Below are 27,602 nucleotides of genomic sequence, written 5' to 3'. Positions count from 1 at the left end.
TGCACCCTAACTATATATATTAATTACAAATTATTGGAATGTACTTTTTTAAACCTTTGGACCCTTTTTACTGCTGAGAACCCTTTGACCTTTGAAGACCTTGAAGATCCTTAAGATGCCATTAGCCATTTGCATCATTTAGACCCCTCTATACCTTTAGATCCCGAGAGACCCTAAAACCCTAGAGACACCATGAGAACCTTCAGACCCCTTCGACCCTATATACCTCATTAGAACCCTTAGACCATTCAGACCCCATTATTTGAGGTTGTTAAATAATTCACAATGATAATTTAATAATGCACTTTAACAATAAGACCCCATGAGAACCCTTAAGACCCATAAGACCCTTTAGACTCACAAGACCCAGTAAAACCCTAAGACCCCTGAGACCCTGTTAAAATGCTTAAGACCCTATACACTGATGATAACACACAGACCCCTAAAGACCCCATTAGAGCCTTAAACACATTTTACCTTTAAGATCCTTTCAACGCTTTAGACCCCTTTACCCTTTAAAAGTTTTATACCCTTTCGACTCCTTTTTAGACCCCTAGAATGTTTAGACCCCACAGACACTTTAGACCTTTACACCCCTTAAGACCCTTGACTCCCTGTTGACCTTAACACCCTTTTGGACCTCTTACACCCTTTATACCCTTTAGACATGTGAGACAGCTTAAGACTCCTTTAGACTGCTTTGATCCTTTCTACCACTTCGACATTAAAGACCCTTTTTAGACAAGTTAGATTTATTTAGACGTCTTTAGACCCCCTTTAAATCCTTTAGAGATTAGACCCCTTCGACCCCCGAGACCTGAACTACTGTTGGAACGTACCCTTTAGACCCTTCCGACCATCTATAACCTTTTTAGATGCACATCATACAGACATCTACAGTCTTCTTGCAAAACATTGACGATACTTCTTTTCAGCAAGAAATGCACAAACTCGACCCACTCAGGGGGGTCGGTATTGTGCTAGTTATACATAAAGTGCATTACTTTCCATAACTGCTTACTGTCACTTGACCAAATTAGGAGTTTTCCAGGTTTTTGAAAAATAATAATTTTGGCAAATATCATTCTTTGAATAACATAACTTTGTGTATATTGTTCAACAAATTCCTGGCACAGCCTTCCAGTTGTGAAGATTTACGCACTGAGGCCAGCCTTCGCCTGTGGATACGGTGAAGAGTGTGAGCAGGGACCAGACGACGTTGTCGTAGTGGAAATCAAACTTTTGCCAAACACGCTGCTCTGCTCGTGCCATGCCTTCCTTGCTATAGTGCAGATAGTATCCCCTATAAAAAAATATTATCATTAATACATTGGGATTTGATGAAGAGAAGGACAATTTCAGGTATATTCTGTCATATACTCTCTTGTGAACAATGTATTTGATGCAAGTCCTCAATGCAACTCAGTTACAGCCTGAAAGTCCTCACCGACATTCCTTCTCAGTGGTCTTTGAGTTGTCGGAGCAATAGAAGAATTTTCCCTTGAAGAGCTGCACAGCGATGACGGCAAAAATGAACATAAACAGCATGTAGACAACGAGGATGTTGAGAACGTTCTTGATGGAGTTAACAACGCAGTCAAACACCGCCTGATCGGCACAAGAGTGAGAAACATCCTTGAACAAATACAAGGAAAAATAAAGTAATTTTGATCATGATTCTTGAAAGGTAAAAAAGAAAATAAACAACATTCGAATGAAAATTGGTTTATTCTATAAAGTCAAATTGTTGTTTGATCTTCAATGTCACAACACATTAATTTAACAATGCAAAAAATGATTATTAACCAAATGAGAGAGGAAGCCATCTTTTCCCAACAAGCCCAATGAGTTATGATGCATATAATCCCTATACTGACTTCAGTTTGCTGAGAAAGAAACAAAATGAAACAAAAAATGACAATTAATCCTTTCTCTTTATGTATTTTTTTTTTTTTTTTTTTTTTTTTTTTTTATACACAGAGTCCAATGCCCATGGAGTAACTGCAACACACATCACGCATACACATGCAGACAAGGTACATGAGATAACACCAGACTTGACTTCAGACAAACACATCTGCTGAGCTTGGGGAAAATGACAACGTCTGAGGCCTTTATTTGTGGCTCAGTGGAATCCTACTCTCCCCTTAATGTTATTGTCCTTGTTTCACATTTTTTGGGGTCATGCTGGTAACACCATATTTATGATAACACTTTTCTCTCTGCACTCGGCAGGGCAACAAAGCAAGATTTTCCTCCTTTCCATGGACGCTCACTAATGGGGTTGCCTGTGCTCTATCTTGTAAGTCCTGACCATCAATAACTCAATCTCTCACTCCTTGTGTGCTGTTGTTACACCTCCCAAACCCAGAAGTACCTTTGGCTGGAACTTCCCCTCCGCTCCCACCTCTTGTTTGTCTGTGTGTTGTACCATCCTCCAAGCAGTGACGACTCCATCTCCATCTCTCTCTCAGACAACATGGATCAAATTTTAAGCACTCATCCATCACAACTATCTCTTCCTCATATGTGGTGATTTCAATTGTCACCATGCCAATTGGCTGGGTGTTGGCACTTCTCTCACCAGCCATGGCACTTCAGCAAAGAACTTCTGTGACTCCATGGGACTGACTCAATTCATGAACCTTCCCACCTGGATTTCTCCCAATGGAAAATCCTCCCTTCTGGACTTGGTATTGACAAGCTTCCCCACAAGTGTCTCCTGATCTTCCTCTGCTCCAATTGGTTCATCTTGTCATGTGCTTGTGAAAGTCAACAGCTCTCTGGCTATTCTCGGAGAGCTACCTCAATGCCAGCGAGTCTGAAAGTTCACCTGGGCAGATTGGGAGATACTGCAAACAGCCATCGCTCTTCAGGACTGGTCATACATCTCTACTGCCCCTGATATTAACAGAGCCTGGGAATTCTTTGAAAGAAATATGCTCTCTCTTATGCACAGATCCATCCTATCTCGTCTTCACATGACCCTACCCTTCTTCACATCCATGGTACTTTGTGGAATCCTGTGTCGAGGCAGTTGCTCTGAAGCAGTTTTCCTTATCTTAGTGAAAAGCAAAACCGACCGATGGCAATCTAAGATCATTCCACAAAGTCCACACCAAGTGTGTGTCCACGTTCAAGAGAGCCGGAAGACAACATCTGCCCAACCTCAAGATTGAGTTTTCAAACTTGTCTCCTTTCTCTAATCTGACGGTGCCTTGTTATTTTCTGTTTGTCTGCCTGTCTTTGTGTGCAGGATACCTCAAAAAGTTGTGGACGGATTTGGATGAAATTTTGTGGACAGTTTGGGTGTGCCAAGGCCAAACTGGTTAGATTTTGGTGAATATTTGGATCTGGATCTGGCTACTATAATTTTTAAGTGATTCTTCACCATTGAGAGATAGGGCCAAAAACGATATATAGCATGATATTTCAAAAATGTATTGGGCCCGATATGTTCTCGTGGATCAGGTATTGCGTGGAGGAAGTATGCGCTCCACCGAGTGCCTTTCGAGTTAAGTCTGACTCTGGTGTATGTTCCCCTTAAATCCCTTTCTTCTCTTCAAAAGGCACAACAGCCAACTGAGAAGGCCAAATGCCTCAATTCTGTGTTTGCTTACAAATTGTGTCCACAACCACTCGCTCTCTGCGCCAACCGCAACCAGTCGCACCATTTTGTCCTGGAGTATGCATCTTTTACACCTGAGAAGGTGGACAAGTTTGTGGTAACCCTTCATTGATTCTGCAACTGGACTGGATGGCATTAGCTCAGGTGTCCTAAAACCTGTTCTGCTGCTCTTGCACTTCCTCTCTCTCTCCTTTTCACATTTTCATTTACTTGAGGGCATCTTCCACCTGCTTGGAAATTAGCCAACATCACTACATTACAGATCAGGACAGGTATGGGAACATGTGCCGGAGTAGCACGTCACCACTTCCACTTTCCGGTGGTACTCAAGTGGCCTCCGTCTGTCCGTCCAGAGACCAGGAAAATGGCACCCAAAGAGTGACGAATCCTCAGTCTCATAAGATGGTCATTGACTGGTGTTACCTTGGTTATCATAGGAGTCCGTTTATTGGACAAAGCTGCAGCAACTCCTTCGGCAAGGTAATCATCAGAGTGACCAGACCAGTAGTGGATGCAACCACCCACCATGATCTCACCACTATCCGGTCTCCGAACTTCATGTCAGGTCAAGCCAGATTACATATGTGACTTGCTACAGGTACAATGTAAGCCTGTACTGACCTGTTTCATGTTCGGTTTGGGATGACTGAACCATCTCCCCAACCAGGTTTCCTGCTGAGGAGGGTGTATGGATATGGACACCCAGCAGGATTAAAAGCAAAACCTGTCAAAGGGTCGAGGAGCTCATTGTGAGCCAATGGCCATCCATTTCTCGTGCCCAACTGTGTCTGCGGACATCCTCCTGCAGTTGGGTTCCTTTTTGAGGAGGTTGGTGGCAGGATTTGCACTTTGGCCAGCGTAAAAACCATTCACTCTGCAAAACACACTAATAACGCAAATAAAATGAAAATCCACTCTGTGGGAGTACCTCCTGTGCAGCTTCCCTTCGCAGGGCAGCTCACCAGATGACAAGATTGGGGCAAAGCCATCAGGACCGCTACTCTTTGATGAGAGGAGGAAAAACACTGGGCAGCCTTCCCGGGTTGGATTGTGGTGGTGTGTGTCAGGGTGGTGCTGATGTGTCGTTCACCAGACGGCGGTCCCCTTGGGTTAACCTGAGGCGGTCCCTTCGGGTAGTTGCCTGGAATGTCCTATCTCTAAGAGAGGATGATCACATGTCTCTGTTATCATCTGAGCTCATGCATTTGAGCATTGGTACTGCAGCACTCTCTGAGGTTCGGAGACCGGATAGTGGCAAGATCATGGCGGGGGTTATACCTACTATTGGTCTGGTCGCTCTGATGGTTGCAATGCCAAAGGAGTTACTGTAGCTGTGTCCAATAAGCTGACTCCAATGATAATTGAGGCAACACCGGTCAACGAGCGTATTATGAGATGAAGGATTCGTCACTTATTCGCAGGGCCAGACTTAATGGCAGAGCTGACCTGGTCAGGGAGCTCACACGTAAACTGTACGTGCGCTGAGGGTGTTTAAGGAGGCTTATGTGCGAGGAATCTGTGAGGAGGTAGAGCATCACCTGTGGTCAAGTGATTCTGTCCTGCTTACAGGGGAGTCCGCGTGTTGTGTTCCTCCAAAGCCCATCGCACGGTGTACTGCAGTTAGAGCAGAGGGTGGTGGGCTCTTGACAGAGGAGTCCAAAATGAAGGACCGTTGCACCGGTTACTTTGAGCAGCTGTACCAGGCTGACTCATCAGCTGTTGAGTGTGATGTCAGGGGTGTTACTATCCTTATTCCTGACCCTCCAATCAACTGTGATCTACCTTTGTTTGTGGAAACACAGGCTGAGGTGAACCGGTTGAAATGGGGTAACGCTGCAGGGATCTGTGGCATCCATGCTGAACTTCTCAAGGCTGGTAGAAATGCTGGACTCATGTCATTGTATACAGTTCTGTGCCCTGCCTGGAACACAGGCATCCCAACTGACTGGAAGAGGGGCCTTGTTGTCCCTCTCTCCAAAGGAGAAGGGGATCACCAAGACTGCAATAACTACCGAGGGGTGACGCTGCTCTGAGTGCCGGGCAAGGTCTTTGCTCGGATAATTCTTGATAGGGCTCACCACCATCTGCTTGAGCTGTTAGCAGTCAGCGGTCACACCAAAGAAGTCAATGATTGAACGTATCCTTGCCTTCGGTTCTTCACTGAACGCAGATGTGAGTTTTGGCCTGGGCTGCTTGCAGCTAATATGCTTGCAGATATGTTGATCTCTGCAAAGCATTCGATTCAGTGAATCAGGATGCCCTCTGAAGGATTCTTGGTCTTCATGGGGTGCCACCAAGACTGATCAATCCGATGTCTGAACTACGTTCTAGAACTGAGAGGGCTGTGAGATGTGGTGATACCATCTACAACTTATTTCCAGTTGTTACTGGAGTTGGTCAGGGGTGTTTGCTGGCCCCCACATTTTTCAACGCTTCTTTTTTACTTGATTCTGGGAAGGATGTCAGAGAGATCAAGCTGCGGTGCATCGTTTGGGAATGTCAAGATCTCTGGATCTCTGACCTTGATTTCACTGATGATGCAGTCATCTTTGCGGAGACTCTGGAGATCCTTTTGGGGTCCCTCGGGGTCCTGAATGAGGAGTCAGAGCTGCTGGGATTACGGGTTTCCTGGGTCAAAACTAATATCCAGGCTTTAAATGACATCTAGGATGCTGCTCTCCTGTCTGTACCTGTTTGTGGCGAGGTTGTTGAGGTCACTGAGAGATTCACTTACCTTGGCAGTGATATTCATGTGTGCTGGCTGTGAGCCAGAGGTCAATAGATGTCTGGGTCTGGCTTAGGGAGTCATTGATTCACTGGATCATGGGGTGTGGCACTGTCAGTATCTGTGCAGGAGGGCAAAAGTCTGAGTCTACAGGTCCGAGGTGCTTCCAGTCTTGCTCTATGGATGTGAGACTTGGACTCTGACCAGGGATCCGAGATGGAAACTTAATTCCTTTGGTACCAATTCTCTTCGGAGAGTCTTGGCTATCGCTGGTGGCACGTTGTGTCCAATAAGTGGTTGCTGAGAGACTCAAATGAGATTTGTTACCTGCATAGTCCGTGAGCATCAGCTGCGGCTGTATGGACATGTGGCTCATTTTCCAGACAATTTTCCTGCTCACAAGATTTTCTCAGCGAGAGAGCCTCGTGAGTGGTGGAGGCCAATGGGCTGACCACATGCCTCGTGGTTGCAGCAGGTTTATCATTATCTCAAGGAGATGGGGATAGGCCAGGCAGGGGATGGCCAGAGGGAAGCCCCTAGAATACTTGTGGAGCACTTGCCAAGTGGCTGAAGCATTCAAGAAAGCACTCCAACTAAATGGTTGATGAGGAACAGCTGGCTTGGCAAGCAATTAGCAAGCGCTGAGCCATCATATATACTGTACACCTCCTGGAGATGCCCAAAATATCAAGCTTTGTCTGGATTGGATAAATGAACACTTTTTTCTTTTTTTTAGCAGTCGGATTACTGTTAAGTTCAATTCTAGAGCTTAAACTTTGTAATTCAGCTCAGTTAAAGAGATTTTCGAGATTATCGCATGTGCGGATACGAAATAAAGCCACAAACGCTGGCATCTCCGGACGTTTATAAGCATTGCAATGTATCCAACAATTCGTAGGTATGATGATCAGGCATTCGCTGATATGAATGAGGAAAGTGAAAAAAAAAAAAAAACTTTTGTTATGAATAAATCGTTGCAGCCTGTTCCAACTCAAGGCATTGTTGGCAAGCCAAACAAAATGGCGAATTAAAACCCCATAGAAGTAACCAAGGCTTCGACTTCACACCCCCATCGAGGAAGAGCGAGGTGACTGAGGATGCGCCTGATGAACGATATAATTAAATAAGGCTGTTAATGATCTTCAAAAGGGGGTGTTTCAATAAACCCAAACACCCATTTTTCACTCTAGCACTTCCTTGGAGTTCCATTTGTACACACGCAAAGTTTCAGGCTGCTAGATTTCACGGTTTTGGAGTTATGGAGGACACACACTATTATCGATGTACACAAATGGATATTTCATTTTTGTTTTTTCTTTATTTTTATAATTAGCTTTAGTATCAGCCTTACCTTTAGCTTTGGCAGCCGCTTGATGGTTTTCAATGGTCTAAGAACCCGCATAACTCTAAGGGACTTGATTGTGCTTAAATCCTTGCCTTTGGATCCACTGTGGGAGGGAGGGACAGAAAAAAACAGTCAGAAAAACTATCACCTGGTGCAGTTCCAGGACTTGTTGAACCGCAGTGTGAGGAGCAGGTGCTGATGAAGAACTGAGTAATGTGATAGTGAGAAGGGTGCATCTCATGACGAAAGAGACCCAAGTGCAAGACCAAGGCAAGGACTGGACCTTTGGACTTCTTGAGCTCCCTGTGCAAAGCTTAATGGCTCCTTTGTGAAGGCATTAAGCTTCCGAGGTGATCCGTGCAGTGTGGAAAGGCGTGTCACGTGCAAATCAGAAATGAAAGAGAATAAGAAAAAGATTGAGAGATAAAGATTAAAAAAAAAAAAAAACAGCTGGATAAGAGAAAGAAAGAAAGGTCAATAGAGGAGGCAGAGATAAACAGGCAAAGAGAATTAAATATCGGAGCATTTCCTTCAAATTGGAACAGCAGGAAGCAGAGGACATTTACCTCACAAGATTCCTTTGTAGATGCCACAGGACAAGGAAAAGACAAAAAGGTAAGAATAAGGCCAAGCTACATGAAGGCGATTAGAGATGACTTGGAAATACATTTCCGTGTGATGGGGGGGTTCGAGAGGACAGGACATATTGAAAAAAAGAACTCATCTGTGCAGAGGAAAGATGTTGAAAGATATCAATTGAAACACGACATTCTTGTGAAGCTTCAACAGGCTCGGGCTTAAACGAGACAAAGTTGGTACTTACGTGAATACAAACGCCATAAGTGCGCCACTGACCACGATGAAATCCAGGATGTTCCAGAGGTCTCGAAAATAGGCACCATGGTGAAACAGCAGACCAAGATCAATCATCTAGTCGAGATGGAGTCCATGTGACGGGTCAAATGTTGCAGATGTCAGGAGAAAAAGATAGGATGATTAATGTTGTGACAGTAGCATTCAGTGTTGACATGGCAAGCAAAAGAAGCACTGTTCAGGTCTCACAAAAAAAACATTCTCTTACCTTGAAGGTCATCTCAAAAGTAAACACTCCAGTGAAGACGTAATCAAAGTATTTCAGCACCTGAAGGAAATGATCAACTGGTGAGAGAGCGTTGACTTTTGGAAACTTTTTTGGAGACTGTTTTATTTTTATTTTTTAATGCACAAGAAGGAGTTACAACAGTTTAAATTCGGAAACTGAAAACAAAGGAAAGGTGTGCAAACAGCATTTTGAATAAGAGATGGCGAGGGAGGGAGGGGAAGAGGTAGAGGTAGAGGGAGAGGGGAAGAGAGAGAGAGAGATTTTAATTATTTTTAATATACATGCTCTACACTCATGGAAGAACAAGCATGCGTTCCTCTCGGCTATCCTGCTGTGATGTGACGATTCATTGCTTCATATAACATTCAATGCAATCATCAAATATATTTTTCCAATCTAACTTATACAGAACAAAATCAGAACATAACAAAGGGAACAGCAGCAGAAAGGTAAAACACCAACAACAGGAAGGAGGAAGGAAGTAGACGGAGACAAACAAACAAGGGATGCAGGCAACGATGAGGAGGAAGGCAGAACACAAAGTGTGCACAAGATAGATACATAAGCAAAATGTTGGGAGGTGTGTGGAGTGGTTTAACGGGTGTAGAAAAGGTCATTGAGATGGTGGTGAACAGCCGTCTTGAAGACCTGGAGGGAAGAATGAGATTGAAGAGAATGTGGAAGGTGGTTCCACAGGCAGGATAAAAGAGGAATAAATGAGTGGACGTGAGCAGTGGTTCTGAATTTAGGCAGTTTGACTAGGACGGGGTTGCTGAGGGATCGTGTGCGTCCTTCAGATACCTGGGAGGCGGGGGAGATGAATCACAGAGAGGGCAGAGGGTGCAAGACCAAGAATGATGCGGAATAAGACAGAGAGAGACCACCGACCTGTTGGAGATGGCGAAGTGATCGGCCCATGGACTCAGCTACATCGTGAGAGATTCCAATGATATTGAAGGCCTTTGTTTCCAAAGCATCAAGATGAGCAAGCATCAAGCTCAAGTCAATCTTTGTTTCCAGAGCATAAAATTAAACGGTTGCATCCAACATAAGCATGGAAGAAAGTTTCAGTTTGTCCAAAGAAGGGACATTGTTCACTTATTGTTTGTGAAAAGCAGTGAATAAGGGAATTTGTGGGTAATATCCAATTGGCAATTCTCTATTGGGGATCACCGATATGATTTGGGACAGGTAGGTTATAACAACGTCCCCAATTTGGGCAGAAAGGAGGGGTGTACGGCAGAAATGTGGACCACTTCCAGGTGCATGGGAAGACAATGAGGGAAAAGGAACTTTGAAACATTCTAGGTAGAAGATTTTCCTGCTATTACCAGAAAGAAAAAGAACGACCGAATTTCACGTTCGAAACCAGGAGAACCAGATGATTGAAGATTGGTGAAAGAGGGAGAACCGGAAAGCGAAAGTGAATGCAATTCCGAAGGAAGTACACGATAATTCCATTTAGTTTGAGAAGTACGGCAAGTAGGAAACACTGATTGCAAGAACTTGTCTATCCTGCGGAAAGATCAAAAAATGGTGCTCACTGCAGACACACAGACTGAGCCACTTATTGTTTGTGTTGGTTTTGAAGTGGCACACTACTTGGGTTATAGAGGTGTTGATAAATTGATGGATGAAAATTTTATTATCACAACCTTCAAAAAGCGTGTTGTAAAATAGCACTTCATGAACAAAAACATGGACCGCTCAAAAGTAGCGAGTGTTTACGGTCTGTGACATTCTTCCTTATTCTCCTATCTCAAGCAATGGTACTCTATCTCTAATTGATCTGATTTTGACCAATTTCACTGAAAATATCTGCTGTACTTCCTCCTCTCCAATCAGTTCCTCTGACCATATGCTTATCAAAGTAGACATCTCTGGTTGTTGTTGTTGAAGAACTCCATCGGTGCCGTCGAGTCAGTGCCTGCCGACAGGCAGGGACTTCAAGCAGCCATCAAACTTCAAGACTGGTCTCCCATCTCTACTGTCTCCGACATCAACTCGTACTGGGATTTCTTTCAAAGAAATTTGCTCTCCATCATGCACAGATTTTTCCCGTCTCATGTTCAGTTGTCCTACCCTTCCTCCCGCCCATGGTACACTGAAGCTTGTGGTGAGGCAGTTGTCTTGAAACAACTTGCCTTCAGCTCATCGAAAAGCCTGGTGTTGGCTTAGTGGTGAGGGTGGTGGCTTGGGATCCTTGGGTCCTGAGTTCAAGCCCCGTTTGGCCGGTGAATTAATACACCAGGAGGTTGACTCAGCCTGTCATCCTTCCGAGGTCGACAAAATGAGTACCAGTATACTGGTAAGGGGGACACTGCATCAGCGGCATAGCTGCGTCCCAACCAATGATGCAACCAGCAGCCACAGGCTGCACTCGATAGAGAGGCCTCATGGAAAGCAAATCAAACTGAAAGTAATCTCAGTTCCTTCCACAAGGCTCAGAACAAGCATGTGTCTTCTCTCAGGTAGCCAGAAAATAACATCTTTCTCATCTCAAGTCTGAACTCTCAAACCAAGCTGCTCGATGGCATCTAGTTAAGTCTGTTTCTGGTGTATGTTGCCCCTCCATCCCTTCCCTTACCTCAACTGGCCACACAACTGACACCCCACGTGAAAAAGCTGAATGCCTAAACTCTGTGTTTCCTTCTAAATCTTGTGTCCCAAACCCATCACTTTCTGTACCCACCCAACCCAGTCGCACCCAGCTGTTCCTGGACTCTGTGTCCTTTTCTCCTGACAAGGTGGAGAGCATGCTATCAAACCACGACTCAAATTCTGCAACCGGTCTAGCCCCCGTGTCCTAAAATCCTGCTCTGCTGCTCTTGCTCAACCTATCTCTATTATATTCACCCTCTCCTTTGCTCAAGGTCGTCTGCCATCTGCTTAGAAATCAGCAAACATGACCGCTCTGCATAAAATGTGCAATACAGATCTCTGCAACTACAGACCAATCAGTCTTCTCCCATTCGTCAGCAAGGTTATGGAATCCATCATCGCTTCAGACATTAAAACCTTACTCTTCTCCAATGGCTTCATTTCCGATTATCAATTTGTATTCACACCAGGTTACTCCACCCTGGACTTGCTGCTCCTGCTCTCCCAACAATGGATGGAGATCCTCAATGCCAGACATGAAATCAGAGCCATATCCCTAAACATATCGCGTGATTTTGATACAGTCTGACACCCTGTCCTGCTCAACAAACTCTCTTCCTATGGTATCCAAGGCCATCTCCACTCATGGCTCGCAGACTTCCTCTCGTGTCGCAGCCAATGTGTGGCCCGTATGGAGTTCTTTCATCCCCCCTTCCTGTCCAGGCTGGAGTTCCTCAAGGTAGCGTTCTGGGCCCTGTTCTTTTTCTGGTTTTCACCAATGATCTCTCCGACTCTCTGGGAAAATTTTTTTTTACCTCTTTGCTGATGATTCCACTCTCTGCCATAGCATCCGTCATCCCTCAGATCAACAAGCAGCAGCCCCTTCAGTCTCTGCAGATCTGGGTAAAATCACAAACTGCTCCAACACGTGGAAGACGTCTTTCAATCCTGACCAATCTCACACTCTCACGATGTCTTTCCGAAAGGACCGTTTGGAACTCCCCACCCCCACCACCCCCCATCTACTTTCTCAACAATCCTCTGGAAGAAGTCCTTTCATTCAAGCTTCTGGGTCTCACTATCTGCCATGACCTTTCCTTGGAAAGCCACATTTCCAAGCTGGCCGACACAGCCAGTCGCCGACTGGGAATCCTCCGTCGTGCAAAGTCCTTTCTTGGCACAATGGAGCTCCTCACCACATACAAAACTTTCGCCTGCAGACTGGTACTGATCTCTCCTCTGGAATAGTGCTCCTGCCTCACACCTTTATCAGTTTTACGCTGTGGAAACCAAGGCATTTCGCATTATTGGTATCTCCTGCGATGAGGCTGTGTTTGGGTCTCTCACTCTCTTATCACAGGCAAGTCAGTGGTCTTTCTGTCTTCTGCTGTCTCCTCTCCAGTGTCACCCCTCCCCCCCCTGCTCTGTCTGAGATATTTCCGCAGGATGCTCCAGGTCCACCAGCAACCCCCTTCTGGTGAAACTACCAAAATCAAGAATCACTGCTCACTTTCACTCTTTCATTCCTCTTTTTCCCGACTTTGTTACAAAGTCCCACTCTTCCTTCCAGGTCTTTGAAACTACTGTTCAGCACCACCTATCTTCCCCATCCAAAACCACAATCTTTTCTAACCCCGTTAATCCAGCCCAAACTAACCTCCTTCAAATTCCCTGCTATCCTTCCTGAAAGTCCCTGTTGAGTAAGAACCTGAAGTTCCTGTGGTGTCCACCTTATTTACCCTGTGTACCCCCACCTCATCCCTCTCCCTTCGACAGATCTCCTAATGTCTCTGTACCCCACTGTTTTGTCATCCCCTCTCTCACATCTCTTATCTCCTGCTCCCCTTGTTGTACGTTCTGCATTAGCTCTCATACGAGTCTCGACATTGTGGAGGGAAAAAAAAGTCAAGGCATGGTTGAGCAGGCTAAAAAATATGGTGGCTTCAGACTCCAGTGAGGTAACCCAGGAAATGCCTTAAGACCCCATTTTTGCAAGGTGGGCAGGATCGCCTGATGAAGGATGTAATAATATAAGGCTGTTAATTATCTTCAAAAGGGGTGTTTTAATTAACACAAGGAACCAATTTTCACTCTCGCACTTCTGTGGAGTTCCCTTAATATGCATGCAAAGTTTCATGATTTTGGAGATATGGAGCCTGATGGAATACTGCTCTCTCCTCTGAGCTGGTGCTCCTGCCTCACACCTTTCACACACACACACACACACACACACACACACACACACACACACACACACACACACACACACACACACACACACACACACACACACACACACACACACACCATATATATACTCTGCCTCAATAAGACGGTTGGCAGAGTCGGCCTTTCCATTTCAGTAAAATCAGTTTGATACGTCTGGGCAGGTTTTTCCAGTTAAGCCTCAAATTTACCAGGACCAAGGAAAAACCCCAAAAATTTAATCCCTTCTCCAAGTAATAGTTGTGGAGAGAGAAGGGGAGATAGGGAGTGAGGGGATGGGGGATGGGTAGAGGGTTCAAGCTACAATGCTTCTGTTTTAGTCCATTTGATTTCAGCTGATGAAACTTTACTGAATTGTACAACCAATGCATCATCCAAGCAACATTACCTGAATGGTTCAGCATGAGCAATGCTCTTTATAAGTTGGGTTAATCCTCTCACAGTAAAGCCAGACAAGAAGTTATGAAAGGTACTCTGAAGGGGTGCAAGGGGGGGGGGGGTACCTCTCTTTCAACACAAAAGCGGGGGGGGGGGGCACACATTAATTGTTGAGACAAAAAAGTGTTGTTGTTGATGTGCCATGCTCTTTCCAGAGCGTTGATGCTGCGGAAACAGTTTCCTGGTAAGGGATATAATTGTGTCAGGTCAGGTCAGATCAGAAAAGAACTGTGACTTGCTACAGGTACTATGTAAACCTGTACTAACCTGTTCCATGGTTGGGTTGTCGGCAGCTAAACCATCTCCCCAACCAAGTTTCTGGGTGAGGAGGGTGTATGATATGGACACCCAGCAAGATGAAAAACAAAACCTGTCAAAGAACCAGAATAGCACGAAGTTCCTCGACTTTGCAAGAAGTCATGGACTTAGGGTGGCTGGTTCATGGTTTCACCGCCTGCAGGCTCATCGCTGGACTTGGTATTCCAACGCTGGTGGTGTGGCAAAGGAGATTGACCCTGTGCTCATTGATGGTTGCTGGAGGATGACCCAGAACTGCAGGGTCTACCGGAGTGCTCAGTTCCTCAATACTGACCACAGGCTTGCTGCAGCAACTCTGAAGTTGCAAATTAAATCCAGGAGAATGGTACCATCCCAGCCTCGGCTGGATCTTGGCAAGCTCAAGGATGAGAGGGTAGCTGAGGAGTTTGCAAACAAACTGAGTGGAGATTTTGAGGGGGTCTGGGTGCTTTGGGGGATCCTGAAGAGTTGTGGAGTGCCTTCAAGACCACCGTCCTGGATGTTGCCAGTCGATACCTTGGAACTCACCGGAGGACGAAGAACAATTTTGACTCTCAAGGGACACTGGATACCATTGAATAGCGTCCCAGGGCCAGGCTGACTGGCAGAGCTGAGCTGTTCAGGGAGCTGAGGCGTAAAACTGCACATGAACTCAGGGTGGACAACGAAGCCTATGTGCAAAAATCTGTGAAGGGGGTAGAGCATCACCTGCGGTAAAGTGATTCTCATTCTGCTTACAGGGGAATTCACGCATTGCATTCGTCCAAACCCATCCCTCGGTGTACTGCAGTGAGAGCAGAGGTTGGTAGGCTCTTGACAGATGAGTCTGAAGTGAAGGCCCACTGGGCCGGTTACTGAGTGGTTGTACCAGGCTGATCCATCCGCTTACGAGTTGGACGGCAGGGGTGTTACAATCCCGATTGCTAACCCTCCAATCAAATGTGGTCTACTTTTGTTTGTGGAAACACAGGCTGCATTGAACTGGTTGAAATGGGGTAAAGCTCCTGGGATATGTGGCATCCTTGCTGACCTTCTCAAGGCTGGTGGAAATGCTGCACTCATGCCGTTGCATGCAGTTTTGTGCTCTGCCTGGAACACAGGCATCATCCCAACTGACTGTAAGAGGAGCCTTGTTGTCCCTCTCTGGAAATGGAAGGGTGATCGCCAAGACTGCAATGGCTGCCGACGGGTGACGCTGCTCTCAGTGCCGGGCAAGGTCTTTCCTCAGATAATTCTTGATCGGGTTCGCCACCATCTGCTTGAGCACCAGCATCCAGAGCAGTGATGCTTAACACCAACGAGGTCAACGATTGACTATCTATCCTTGCTCTTCAGGTCCTCACCGAATGTAGATGAGAGTTTCGGCAGGGGCTGCTTGCAGCTTATGTTGATCTCTGTAAAGAGTTTGATTCAGTGAATCGGGGTGCCCTCTTGCGGATTCTTGGTCTCTGTGGGGTGCCACCAAAACTGATCAATATGACGTCTCAACTATACCCTGGGACTGAGAGTGCTGTGATATGTGGTGGTATGATCTCTGACTTATTTCCAGTTGTTACTGGAGTTTGTCAGGGGTATAAACTGCCCCCCACACTTTGCAGCACTTGTATGGAATGGATTCTGGGGAGGTTGTCGGAGAGATCAAGCTGTGGTGCATCATTTGGGAATGTCAAGAACTCTGACCTTGATTTCGCAGATGATGCAGTCATCTTTGCGGAGACTCTAGATATCCTTTTGGGGGCCCTCGAGGTGCTGAATGAAGAGTCGGAGCCACTGGGATTACGGGTTTCCTGGATCAAAACGAAGATCCAGGCTTTCAATGACATCTTGGATGCTGCTATCCTGTCTGTACCAGTTTATGGTGAGGATGTTGAGGTCACGGAGAGATTCACTTACCTTGGCAGGGAAATTCACGTCTCTGTTGGCTGTGAGCCAGAGGTCAACATACGTCTGAGTGCGGCCTGGGGAGTCATGCATTCATTGGAACATGGGGTGTGGCGCTGCCGGTACCTATGTGGGAGGATGAAGGTCCAAGTCTTCAGGTCATTGGTGCTTCCAATCTTACTTTATGGATGTGAGACTTGCTCTCTGACCAGGGATCTGAGGCAGAGACTTAATTCCTTTGGTACCAGGTCTCTTCAGATAATCCTTAGCTCTCGTTGGTCAGACTTTGTGTCCAACGAGCGGTTGCTGAAGGAGACTCAAATGATATTTGTTACCTGCATAGTCCATGAGCGTCAGCCGCGGCTGTATGGACATGTGACTCATTTTCCTGACGCTGATCCTGCTCATCAGATTCTCTCAGTGAGGGAGCCTCGTGAGTGGAGGCCAATGGGCCGACCACGTGCCTTATGGTTGCAACAGGTTGATCAGCATCTCAAGGAGATGGAGATTGGCCAGGCATCTGCCTGGGGGGTGGTCAGACAGAGTTCTCTGGAGCACCGGCGGAAAGTGGACGCAGCAACGCGCTGCTCCGGCGCATGCTCCCATACCTGACCTGGCCTGGTTATACTTGGTGGTTTGTCAATACACTACCCTTTTAAATGCTGAACATCAATCAAGGAAGTAGCATGTCCCAATTTTAAAGTCTTTGGTTTGACTCAGATGGGGTTTGAACAACCGACCTCCCAGACTCGGAAGGGCCACTTAAGAGTCGATTTGGCCACCAAATCTGGTGTCAGATATGTTAAAATATAATTTTCATGGTAAATCTTACATCCACCTATCAGATCATGAATAACAGAAATATTGTCAGGTATGTTGTAACCTGGAATGCAACAGGTTTGATCAAGATGCAAAATGCCTTTTAACAGAAGTGAGAGACATGCAGTACAAGGCAATGGCTTTGGAGAAAAACTTGTAATCAGTACACAGCAATAACAACGGCCATCACTGTGCAGTGAGCAAGGGATCGCCTTTCTTGGAGAGCAGGGTAAGTACCACTCTCCAGCAGCTTCATTGGAAATGGGAATTTGTCTTTCTCCAGGCTTTCCTGGAAGACCAAAAGCAATTCAGGTCCAATTAAATCCCAAAAGAGTTCAAATAACTCTGTTGGCAATCCATCAAGGCCAGGTGATTTCCCTTTGCCAAGACTTTTAAGGGCATTGGAAAGTTCTCCAGGCTTGACCTTTGCTCCAGGATTAAAGTATAAATACCATCAAGCAAATGAGATGATTAAAATCAACTTCCATCGATTGGACAAAGCTTGGACGAAAAAAAAAGTATGACTTCCTTCTTCATTCCTTCAGGGTGAGTGACGAAAGAGTTGTCAAGGCATTTCAGACTGGTCATTTGGGGATGAGGAAACTTACATTCCAAATAAAAGTTAAAATGGGTTGGAGCATCCAAATCGTTGAGGTCCTGAAAACGCAATCTTATTAGTGCTCCTTGGGTTTGGTTATGTCAATTAGATTACTAAGGAAGCACTTCTTCTCCTGCAGTCTCAATTGTTGTTGGAGGTCAGAGTGGGTTGTTTAATTCATTTGGACCTTCAAGATAATTTTTTCAAACTCAACCGCTGCTCTACGTTCGTGTGTAGTTAAAAAAAAAACCCACAATACTGTTGACAGAAAGACCTTTGGACCTTTGCGTTGCCTTACCATGGCTGCTGATATATAAACTGGGGTTTGCAATTGAGCAAGCAGGACCATACACTTTCAAAAGCACACCTAAAAGAGGGGTTATCTAAAACAGCAACATTACGTTTCCAAAATGAATGACGATTTGGAAACAAATGTAAACAGTAGCCCACTGTAATCAGGTGGTGGATCGATAAGGCCAAAAAAAAAAAAATGTTGCATTGGCGTAACCCGCTCGACCCTAAAAATTCCGCCGACCCTACGTTTTTTTTTTTGTTTTTTTGCTATCGAAAAATTTTGCCGACCCTATTTTATTGCTATCGTTTTCAAGTATCTTGTTGATTGCGATCGCGATCGCAAAAACCCGGAAGTGTTTCGGACAGAACCCGCCGACAAAAAGGGTGGTACTCGAGCCGGGGGAGATTTTGGGAGGGATTTATTAGGAAAAAAAATAAAAAATAAAAAAAAAAAAGATCCCGACCGACCTACCCTATTTTTCAGTGACCCGTTACGCCAATGCAACATTTTTTTTTTTGGCCTAATCTGGAAGGATAAATTGCTGCAATTCACCACAAGCTATGGGTGCTCTCTCGCTCTCTCGCTCTCTCGCTCTCTCTCTCTCTCTCTCTCTCTCTCTCGCTCTCTCTCTCTCTCGCCCTCTCTCTCTCGCCCTCTCTCTCTCTCTCGCCCTCTCTCTCTCTCTCGCCCTCTCTCTCTCTCTCTCGCCCTCTCTCTCTCTCTCGCCCTCTCTCTCTCTCGCCCTCTCTCTCTCTCTCGCCCTCTCTCTCTCTCTCGCCCTCTCTCTCTCTCTCGCCCTCTCTCTCTCTCTCGCCCTCTCTCTCTCTCTCGCCCTCTCTCTCTCTCGCCCTCTCTCTCTCTCTCGCCCTCTCTATCTCTCTCGCCCTCTCTCTCTCTCTCTCGCCCTCTCTCTCTCTCTCTCGCCCTCTCTCTCTCTCTCTCCCTCTCTCTCTCTCTCCCCCTCTCTCTCTCTCTCGCCCTCTCTCTCTCTCGCCCTCTCTCTCTCTCGCCCTCTCTCTCTCTCTCTCTCTCTCTCTCTCTCTCTCTCTCTCTCTCTCTCTCGCCCTCTCTCTCTCTCTCTCTCGCCCTCTCTCTCTCTCTCTCTCTCCCTCTCTCTCTCTCTCTCTCGCCCTCTCTCGCCCTCTCTCTCTCTCTCTCTCTCTCTCTCTCTCTCTCTCTCTCTCTCTCTCTCTCTCTCTCTCTCTCTCTCTCTCTCTCTCTCTCTCTCAGAAGATGAAAGAAAGGATTATAGACAGAAATGGGAACAAGAGAAAAGGAAAAGAAGTTATAACTATGGTGACCATAGAAGGACCTCAAGAATAGAGGACAAGACTAGAGGAATAGAGGACAGTGGGGGGGTTGTTTTTTTTTCCTCACCAAATTTGGTGATAATTCATCATAACTTGATTTAAGTGCTAATTTAATAATCTAGTGCTAATTCAATTTAATTGCCTGGTGTTGGCTTAATGGTTAGAGTGGTGGGCTTGGGATCTGAGGATCCTAAGTTCAAATCCCACTCGGCTGTTGAATTAATATCAGGTGAGGTTGACTCTGCCTGTCATCCTTACGAGGTCGGTAAAATGAGTGCCAGCTTGCTGGTATCCTGTGTCGGAGTGGCGACCCGTCCAGAATTGTGTCCAATAGCCACGGAGACTGCTTAGGCAGCACCAACGCTCTGCTCAGAGTATGGTCCTGATGGATGGATGGAATTCAATTTAAACTTGAAGATAACCCGAGCAAAGCGCAGCATAACACGGATGTGATGCTGTAGTATATCGCGAAATGAGCGCCTCTTATCGAAAAAAGCAGTCTACTTACTAATGCTAACCCAGTCTACTGTAAACGATGTTATCCGTGTAGGAGAAGCCGTCATTGGGTTGACTTTTCATGGAATCATATTCTTCCCGTTCCAGTAATTCTGCGGCGTGCTTTTAGCACTTACGAACAGATTACAGTCATGCAGTATTACTGCCTGTAGCTTTTGAAGCAAATCTCGGTGCAGGTCGCTGTTCCATGCGGTTCGATGAGCGATTTCGTCAGCAGTGTCGTAGATATAGATTTGCGAAAACTTCGGCGGTTTACCATTCTCGAGAAAAAAATGTCCGACTCTATGATAAAGACTGCCATAGATTCTGAACGTATCTGGGCCCCTTGTAGGTAACACATCTTCCTGTACACGCAATGACGCAAACGCTAAACTCGGGTTGTATGCCCGAATGTTGGATCGAAAATCCCTTACTTCAGGTGTGCAGTCGGTGAAAAGGTGTTGCAAGAGGGGAGGTGGTTCACTGATGTTGGGAAGAACAATTTTTCCTTGCATACAGCCGTTGGATAATTTAGCGTTCACCCCGAGGCAACCGGAATGCAGTTCAGCTTTCCACATGTACGCGCCACACGAAGAGCACATGGTGTCCATCTTGCCAATGCTGCGTATGGGGGGAAATGGTCTCTCATTGTAGTCTTGCAATTCACCGAGAGCTTGTGGTGAGATATTCTTTTGATAGCTGCGCTTCCTATTTCGACCTGCTGTTGCACGTGTGTATGTATTTTTACGTTTCGGCATATTGTGGCTTACAGAATGCTCACTACAGTCTGGAAGGACTGGAAGGAAATAAACAGGGCCTCACTTTATGAACGCGGTTGGAAATGTCTCCATGCTATTGGCTGAGTGGTTGCACGTACTCCATCTCGCCACACTATTCGTCCGGTGTTCGTATGGTGGGGGGTTACAGGCTGTTTCAAGTTGGGGACCCATCATAGCAATTTTGGACCCTTTTGTCTCGGAACTCCGATAAAGGATCCGTTCCAAAAGGGGACATTCGGAATCCAAAGCAATACTGGACATGTGTGCCAAAGCTCAGACTCATCCCTCTGCCACATGTCTCGGAAACTGTGGCAGTTTGTTCATTTAATAGTATAGAAGAAGAATAAGAAGATAAGTCAGATCAGTCTTTTGGGACTGCCACTGGTAACATGTGACCCAATGCTACCTGCTGCATGGTCGGGTTGGCGGAAACTAAACCGACCCTCCTCACTGGCTTTGCTGGTGGAGAGGGTGACTGTGACACCCTGCCAAGACTAAAAACAACACCAGACATCATGCAACAATGTAAAGACGTCATTAGGAAATGTGACAAATGGGATCTTTGTTGACATTCACGGGACCAATACAAACGCAGGATTAACTCTAACGGCACTCGGTAGAGTGCATACCTACGCCAAGCTGAACAGTTCATGTTTTGTATCTCACTGATGGGTCGGATCTGTATCCAGACCCAAACCAAAATCAAATCGGCTTGTTCTTGTCACCTACTCAACTCATCCACCAAGTTTCGTCGGAATCCGTCCTCAACTTTTTGAGATATCGTGCAATACAGTATATCGGTTTCACCCTCTCTCTCAATGGTGAAGAATCACTTTAAAAATTCTCGTATCCGGATTCGGATCCGGATCTTCACCAAAACCTAATCAGTTCGTCCTTGTCACACACCGCACCTGTCCACTAAATTTGAACTGAATCTGTCCACAACTTTTTTTAGATATCCTGTGCACAAACAAACAAACAAACAAACAAGCAAACAAAGAAGAAAAAGACATCGCGCAGAGCACGATACCTGCAAAATCTACTCCCCTCTTCAATGGTTGCCGTGGATACATCAAATTTTCCATTTCATTACGATTAAAAATTGACATTTTTAATCCAGGCTCAGGTCAATTGGATGAAAATTGATTATTTTTCAGATTGAAATTGATTTTAGGAGTTCGGCCTTGAATTGACCTTCGAGCTTTTGCCTCAAAAACAGTTGGTTTCCAAATTCAGTGATGAACTATGCAATTGCTGCTTAATTTTCAAGTTAATCGGATGAAAATTGACGATTTTTCAGAAAAAAAAAATTGATTTTAGAAGTTTGGCCTTGAGTTGACCTTTGACCTTTTGATCTCAAAAATAGTTTGTTTCCAAATTCAGTGACTCAGTATGCAAATCCTGTTCAAATCTCAAGTCAATCGGATAAAAAAATGATGACAACTTGGTGAAGTTTCGTGTAGATCGGTTTTAAATTGTGACCTGTAGGTGATTGACAGACAGACAGAGACAAACAAAATCGATTAACCAATAAACTTGAAAAAAAAACTTCGATTTTGCAAGTAACAAACAGACAAACAGACAAGGGTGAAAACATAACCTCCTTCCACCTTCGGTGGTGGAGGTAATAAAGGATTGTTAGGGGGATCTAATTTGGCAGTCATGATAAAATAGGCTGTTGTAAAACACACAGGTTCACACATAAGATTACAAAATTTGAATGAATCCTTGTTTCATTCTGGAATGAGAAACTGATGAGCATTTAAGAGACTTTGATTGGAGGGCAGCAAGGACGTGTCAACTCGCTGCACGTCAAGAAGAAACAGCTCGGAATCACACCTGAACTTACCAGCTTGCCACAACAAGCAAGAAGCCAGGGGCCACCAAGACAGGACTTCTTTGTACAAATGTTTATGCAAGACGATCAGCCAAAAAGCCAGTATTTTACTCGTAATGTTCACGAATCCTTGGCCGCCTTTTGCTCGTGGGACAATTAGAAAATCTGCTCAAAGTCAAATAAATGCTCAAACACAAAAAAAATGGTGCATGCCATTCCAGAAAAAATTCACGAGGCTTCGTTGCAAATAAATGGCGAGTGATTTAGGGGGTTGTATGATAGCCATCCTTTTGCCAGAGTTTGGAAGCATCCAAGTTAAGAGCGTTGGTGCTGCCGAAGAGGTCTCCTTGGCTATTGGGCACAATCCTGGATGGGTCGCCACTCCGACACAGGATACCAGCATGCTGGCACTCATTTTGCCGACCTCGGAAGGATGATAGGCTGAGTCAACCCCACCTGGTGTTCATTCAACAACCAAGCAGGATTTTAACTCGGGACTCTAGGATCCCAAGCCCCCCAGTCTAGCCATTAAAACAACACCAAGCATAGAGGTGTGGAGTTCGTTACATTTCCTGCAAGTACTTCAACAACTAGCAGGTCACTCGGTAATGCCTGATCCACGAGAACATATCGGGCCCAATACATGTTTGAAATATCGTGCTACATATCGTTTTTAGGAATATGTCCAAACATATTCCATATATCCACATGGAATATGTCCAAAACCTCTTCTGCCTGGAAGGGATGAAATGGGCTGCAGCTTCTTCTATAGCGTCTGACATAAACACCATTTAACAAACTTATGGAATCGAAGTTGTGGAAAAACTTATCTCTGCCAACTAATATACAAGAACTGCAAGACAATCGACTCTACATTTGGGAAATCTGGATCAGAATGTCATCGCGAATAATACTGATTCAATACCACCACGGGTTCAAGCACTGTCTGATGTTAAGAGACATGTTTCCAATCATGCATGCTCATTCTATTCTGCCAAGGCACTATACATACATTACAGTGAAGCTTTGAACATTTCAGGCATGCAGCATCAAATCTGTACGTGAGTATTAATTTAAAACATCATTTCGTGAGACATCACAAATTAAATGACATATGGTGGAGAAACATGATAAAACAACCAAGCCGGAGCACTGGACATAATAATAACAGGCTTTACCATGTTCCAGGATGAGTCATTTTGAACAGGATCCTCAAGAGCCAGGGAGATGCTGCTCATTGCTATGACGGTTATGATAGACATCTCAAAGTAGCGGAAGTTGACAATGTAATGACAGCCTCGACGTATCCTGCAGAAATATAGAGGGATAAAAATAGGGGAAAGAAGAGAAATATACACAGTGAAAGAAGAATAGAAAGCCATACTTCTCTTTTGCCATCAATCATTCTCTCAAGATTGCGATCGCGCACGCGCACGCACGCACGCACGCACGCGCGCGCGCACACACACACACACACACACACACACACACACACACACACACACACACACACACACACACACACACACACACACACACACACACACACACGGAGAGGCCCAGACGCTTTAGGGACTGAAGTTCCTCTCGTGGTTTAGACTTTATACTTGAGACGATGTTACTCCTGGAGGCCTTCAGGACTGCTGTCTTCATTTCCGGAATGGAATTGCTTGATAGGAACATTCAAGGTATTTCCTTCTTTGCGCAGGTCAGGAGGTGCTGAATATTAGTCAGCATGTGAAGGTTGTGTGTTCCAGTTTGGAGTAGGTACCACCAATGACTGACAATAGAGTGGAAATAATGTGAGTGTAACCCCTTCCAGTGTGACTGCCTGTGTTTCAGATTGATCGTGGTAGTGAAAAGGACATATTATAGGTGCCTCTGCCTCCAAAGAAAAAAATATGGCAGCCAGCTTAATACTTGTAGCTAAAGAAAGCTTGCAGCCACTACTGCTACCTTAAATATAATGCCAATATAAATAGAGCCCATAGTTGATAAGTGATGTGTATGTGAATGGATGTACATAAATAAATGAAAGGAAATAAAGGCGAAGGTGAGAATGAAATAGTTCTGATTTTAAATGCTGTTTACATGATTTGGGGTGTATTAAAGACCTTGAAATACAAGCTAGTTGAGATGAGCAAAGAGGATGGCTATACCTTTATGATACATTTTAATCTTCAGTTCCCATTTCTGCATTTCTAAATGCATCGATGAAATGAACGATTGAATTTACATCCAAAAATTCTCATTGTTTTCTTGAACACCTTGAATCATAAGATAGTGTAAGAGGATTCAACTACTAATCATCTCATGACCACCTAAATGCCATTACATCGATAAAGGAAGTGTCAAAAAGTACAGTCATGCGCCACTTAACGTCGGGGTTACGTTCTGAGACACGCGTCGTTAAGCGACGTCGTTGTTGTGCGAACATCATTTTTTTTCGTTTTCGTTTTCGAACATCGTACTTACACAAAACTACACACCTCGGCTATATGGTATAGCCTATTGCTCCTCGGATACAAACCTGTACAGCATGTTACTGTACTGAATACTGTCGGCAATTGTAACACACATCCAAGAGAGACTGAAGACGCGTTAGTTTTACCTTTGTGCTGTTCATGACAGCCATCGGTGTTGTTAGCGGCAGCTTACAATCTACTCTCGCATCGATAATTCTAGAAAGGTGAATAAATAACGTTTGGACTTTATAAATACATAATCATTGCATCGATGTTATAATTTACAAATGAAGAAACGAGCACAGGTCAATTGTGATATATATTTTCGGTACAGTGCGATTGTTTTAACAACATAAAAAGCTTCACTAAAAACAAATTGGTGTTTTAATTTAGACTAACAACAACGATTTATTTGTGGAATTCTTCAATTCAAAGGTAATTTACTTGCTAGAAGGTAAACGTGGAAACATTGGTTCAGTTTGAAAGCCGATTTCCTTGAATCCCGATTCAGCACAATCCTGTTTTTTTCACGATGACATTTTATGGACCTCAACGATCGCATTATAACGGGGCCACACTGTCATTTATTATCATTATGAGGTATTATGTACTGTACAGCGTACATAATTGTACATGCTATTTTTATACAACTGGCAGCGCTACGTCGGCTACATCACTCGGCGATAGGAATTTTTCAGCTACATTTGTATTTTATTTTATTTTTTTTTCAGAGCTGGCAGATCCGTCGTATATGCGATCCGTCGTTGCCCGGAACGTCGTTAAGCTGTGCATGACTGTACTTTACAATTGATCAATGAATGCCCTGCTGCTATTATTGAAGGAAATAAATGTTGTTTTGATTTGACTGCATTGAATGTATGAATGAATGAATGTACCTGCACCAGCCAAAACTCAGCACAGATTTCAGTCGTTTTTCAACATAACTTCCAGTCGGTGTGATACTTTTTCTTACTGATACGTGATTTTCCTGATACCAGTAGAACAAAAGTCATGTTTTATGTTTTTTTTGAAAACAGAAACTTGCTGAATCGGAATTATAATGTTCCTTTAACATTAACTCCCCAAGTTTAAAATGGACAAAAAAAAACAAGTTCACATCAACAATTAGGATGTGTTCATATGGTGCCCTTCTAAATGTCTCCCTTACCTTCACCAATATCTTCAAAATAATTAAATGGCCTCTGAGATTACTTGCTAAGAGTGCGACGTCATTGATTCAACTCATTGTCATCACAGGTCTTACGGGTTCGTTGTACTGAAGACAAACATGGAGCTGAAGGGAACGATAGGTTTTGGTCCTTCATCATCATTTTCCTTCTCCTCTACATCCTCCTTCTCTTCTTCATCCTTCTTCTCCAGCGAAAATGGATCTGCATCTGGGAATTCAAAAAAAAAAAAACATTCTTTAAGCAGAGTGATTGACATCGTTCTGCTTCTGTCAACTCTTCATCACATAAGGCTTTGTTTTCCACACCATAAAGTCTTATCAAAATGCTTACATTCTGCCGCACTCCCAATATTTATTACTTAAAAAATATTTTTAAAAGATAAGATTTCGGTTTATTCAAAGATATTCACAACTAGTAGTCGAAGAACGAAAAAAAAGTTCAGTTCTACCGATATAAAACAAAATGAAAAAAATGATATTCATAAAATATAAAACTACTAGTGAAAAGAATAAAATAAATAATCACACAATGAAATAACCAGACAGATTGATGAAAAAATGAATGATGTATAAGAATGAAAAGTAATAAATACAGTACGGCAATCTAAAGATGAGCTTTTAACAATTGAATCAAAAGGAACAGGAGATTGTTCACACCTTTGAGTTCCTATTTGGGGCGTATGTAATTGTTGGGAATTTCTTAAGCTGTGACCGGACATCGTACGTCAAGCTTGGGGCAAAAGATGGTGATGCCGCTCACGAGTGAGCAAGGATTTAGCAATTTGAGTGGTGATGAAAGTACACCTGTCAGAAAGTGAGGTGACAGAAAGTGTTCAAAAGTTCACCAGAGGGGAAGATGTTCAGAAAAACAATAATACGTAACGCCAGAAGACCACACAAGTGCTCCAAATTCAAGCACCGGAAGAATATACTTTTTTTCTTTTTTTTGTATACCTTGTCGAGGCTCGTGTGAGAGCTAACACACAACGCACATCAAGGGGGCATGAGACAAGAGGGGGAGGGAGTGGGAGGGAAAAAACAGTGGGGAACAGACACATTAGGTGATCTGTGGGAGGGAGAGGGATGGGGATGGGACGGGGAACATGGCGAAGAGAAGATGGACATTACAGGGACTTTCAGGAAGGAAAGCAGGGAATTTGAAGGAAGTGGGCTTGGGTGGATTATCGGGGGTAGAAAAGATCGAGCATTTGGATGGGGGATGATAAGAGGTGGTGGTGAACAGCTGTTTTGAAGGCCTGGAGGGAAGAATGGGAAAGAATAGAGTGAGGGAGTTTATTCCAAAGGCGGGAAAAAGAGGAATGAAAGAGTGAAGATGAGCAGTGATTCGTCATTTTGGTAGTTTTACCAGAAGGGGGTTGTTGGCTGACGTTGAGCGCACTGAGGAAATGCGGTGGGGACAAATCGCAGAGAGAGCAGGGGGGGGCAGGCTGGAGAGGAGACGGTAGAAGACAGAGAGACCACCGACCGACCTGCAGTGATTGAGTGAGAGGCCCAAAGACTCAGCCTCATTGCGGAAGATGCCAATGATCTGAAATGCCCTGGTTTCTACAG

General features: G+C 44.6%; 1 protein-coding gene across 3 annotated transcripts in view; it reads right to left on the bottom strand.

Annotated features, from left to right (window-relative positions):
• The window catches only part of LOC147013644 (voltage-dependent P/Q-type calcium channel subunit alpha-1A-like), a 316,279-nt gene that overhangs the window by 132,174 nt on the left and 156,503 nt on the right, over positions 1–27,602 (bottom strand). For all 3 annotated transcript variants that reach the window (XM_085855714.1, XM_085855712.1, XM_085855713.1), the window contains exons 22-28: positions 26,106–26,238; positions 23,555–23,684; positions 8,780–8,839; positions 8,522–8,628; positions 7,705–7,801; positions 1,448–1,608; positions 1,163–1,303 (exon numbers count right to left, since the gene is read on the bottom strand). In XM_085855714.1, the coding sequence (XP_085711840.1) occupies positions 1,163–1,303; positions 1,448–1,608; positions 7,705–7,801; positions 8,522–8,628; positions 8,780–8,839; positions 23,555–23,684; positions 26,106–26,238 (829 nt within the window). The remainder of the gene's footprint in view (positions 1–1,162; positions 1,304–1,447; positions 1,609–7,704; positions 7,802–8,521; positions 8,629–8,779; positions 8,840–23,554; positions 23,685–26,105; positions 26,239–27,602) is intronic.

Source organism: Eptatretus burgeri, chromosome 14 (assembly GCF_056783735.1).
Source record: "Eptatretus burgeri isolate ZD-2024b chromosome 14, Ebu_testis_v1, whole genome shotgun sequence".
Taxonomy (NCBI): Eukaryota; Metazoa; Chordata; class Myxini; order Myxiniformes; family Myxinidae; genus Eptatretus; species Eptatretus burgeri.
This window is presented reverse-complemented; position numbering and strand designations above follow the sequence as displayed.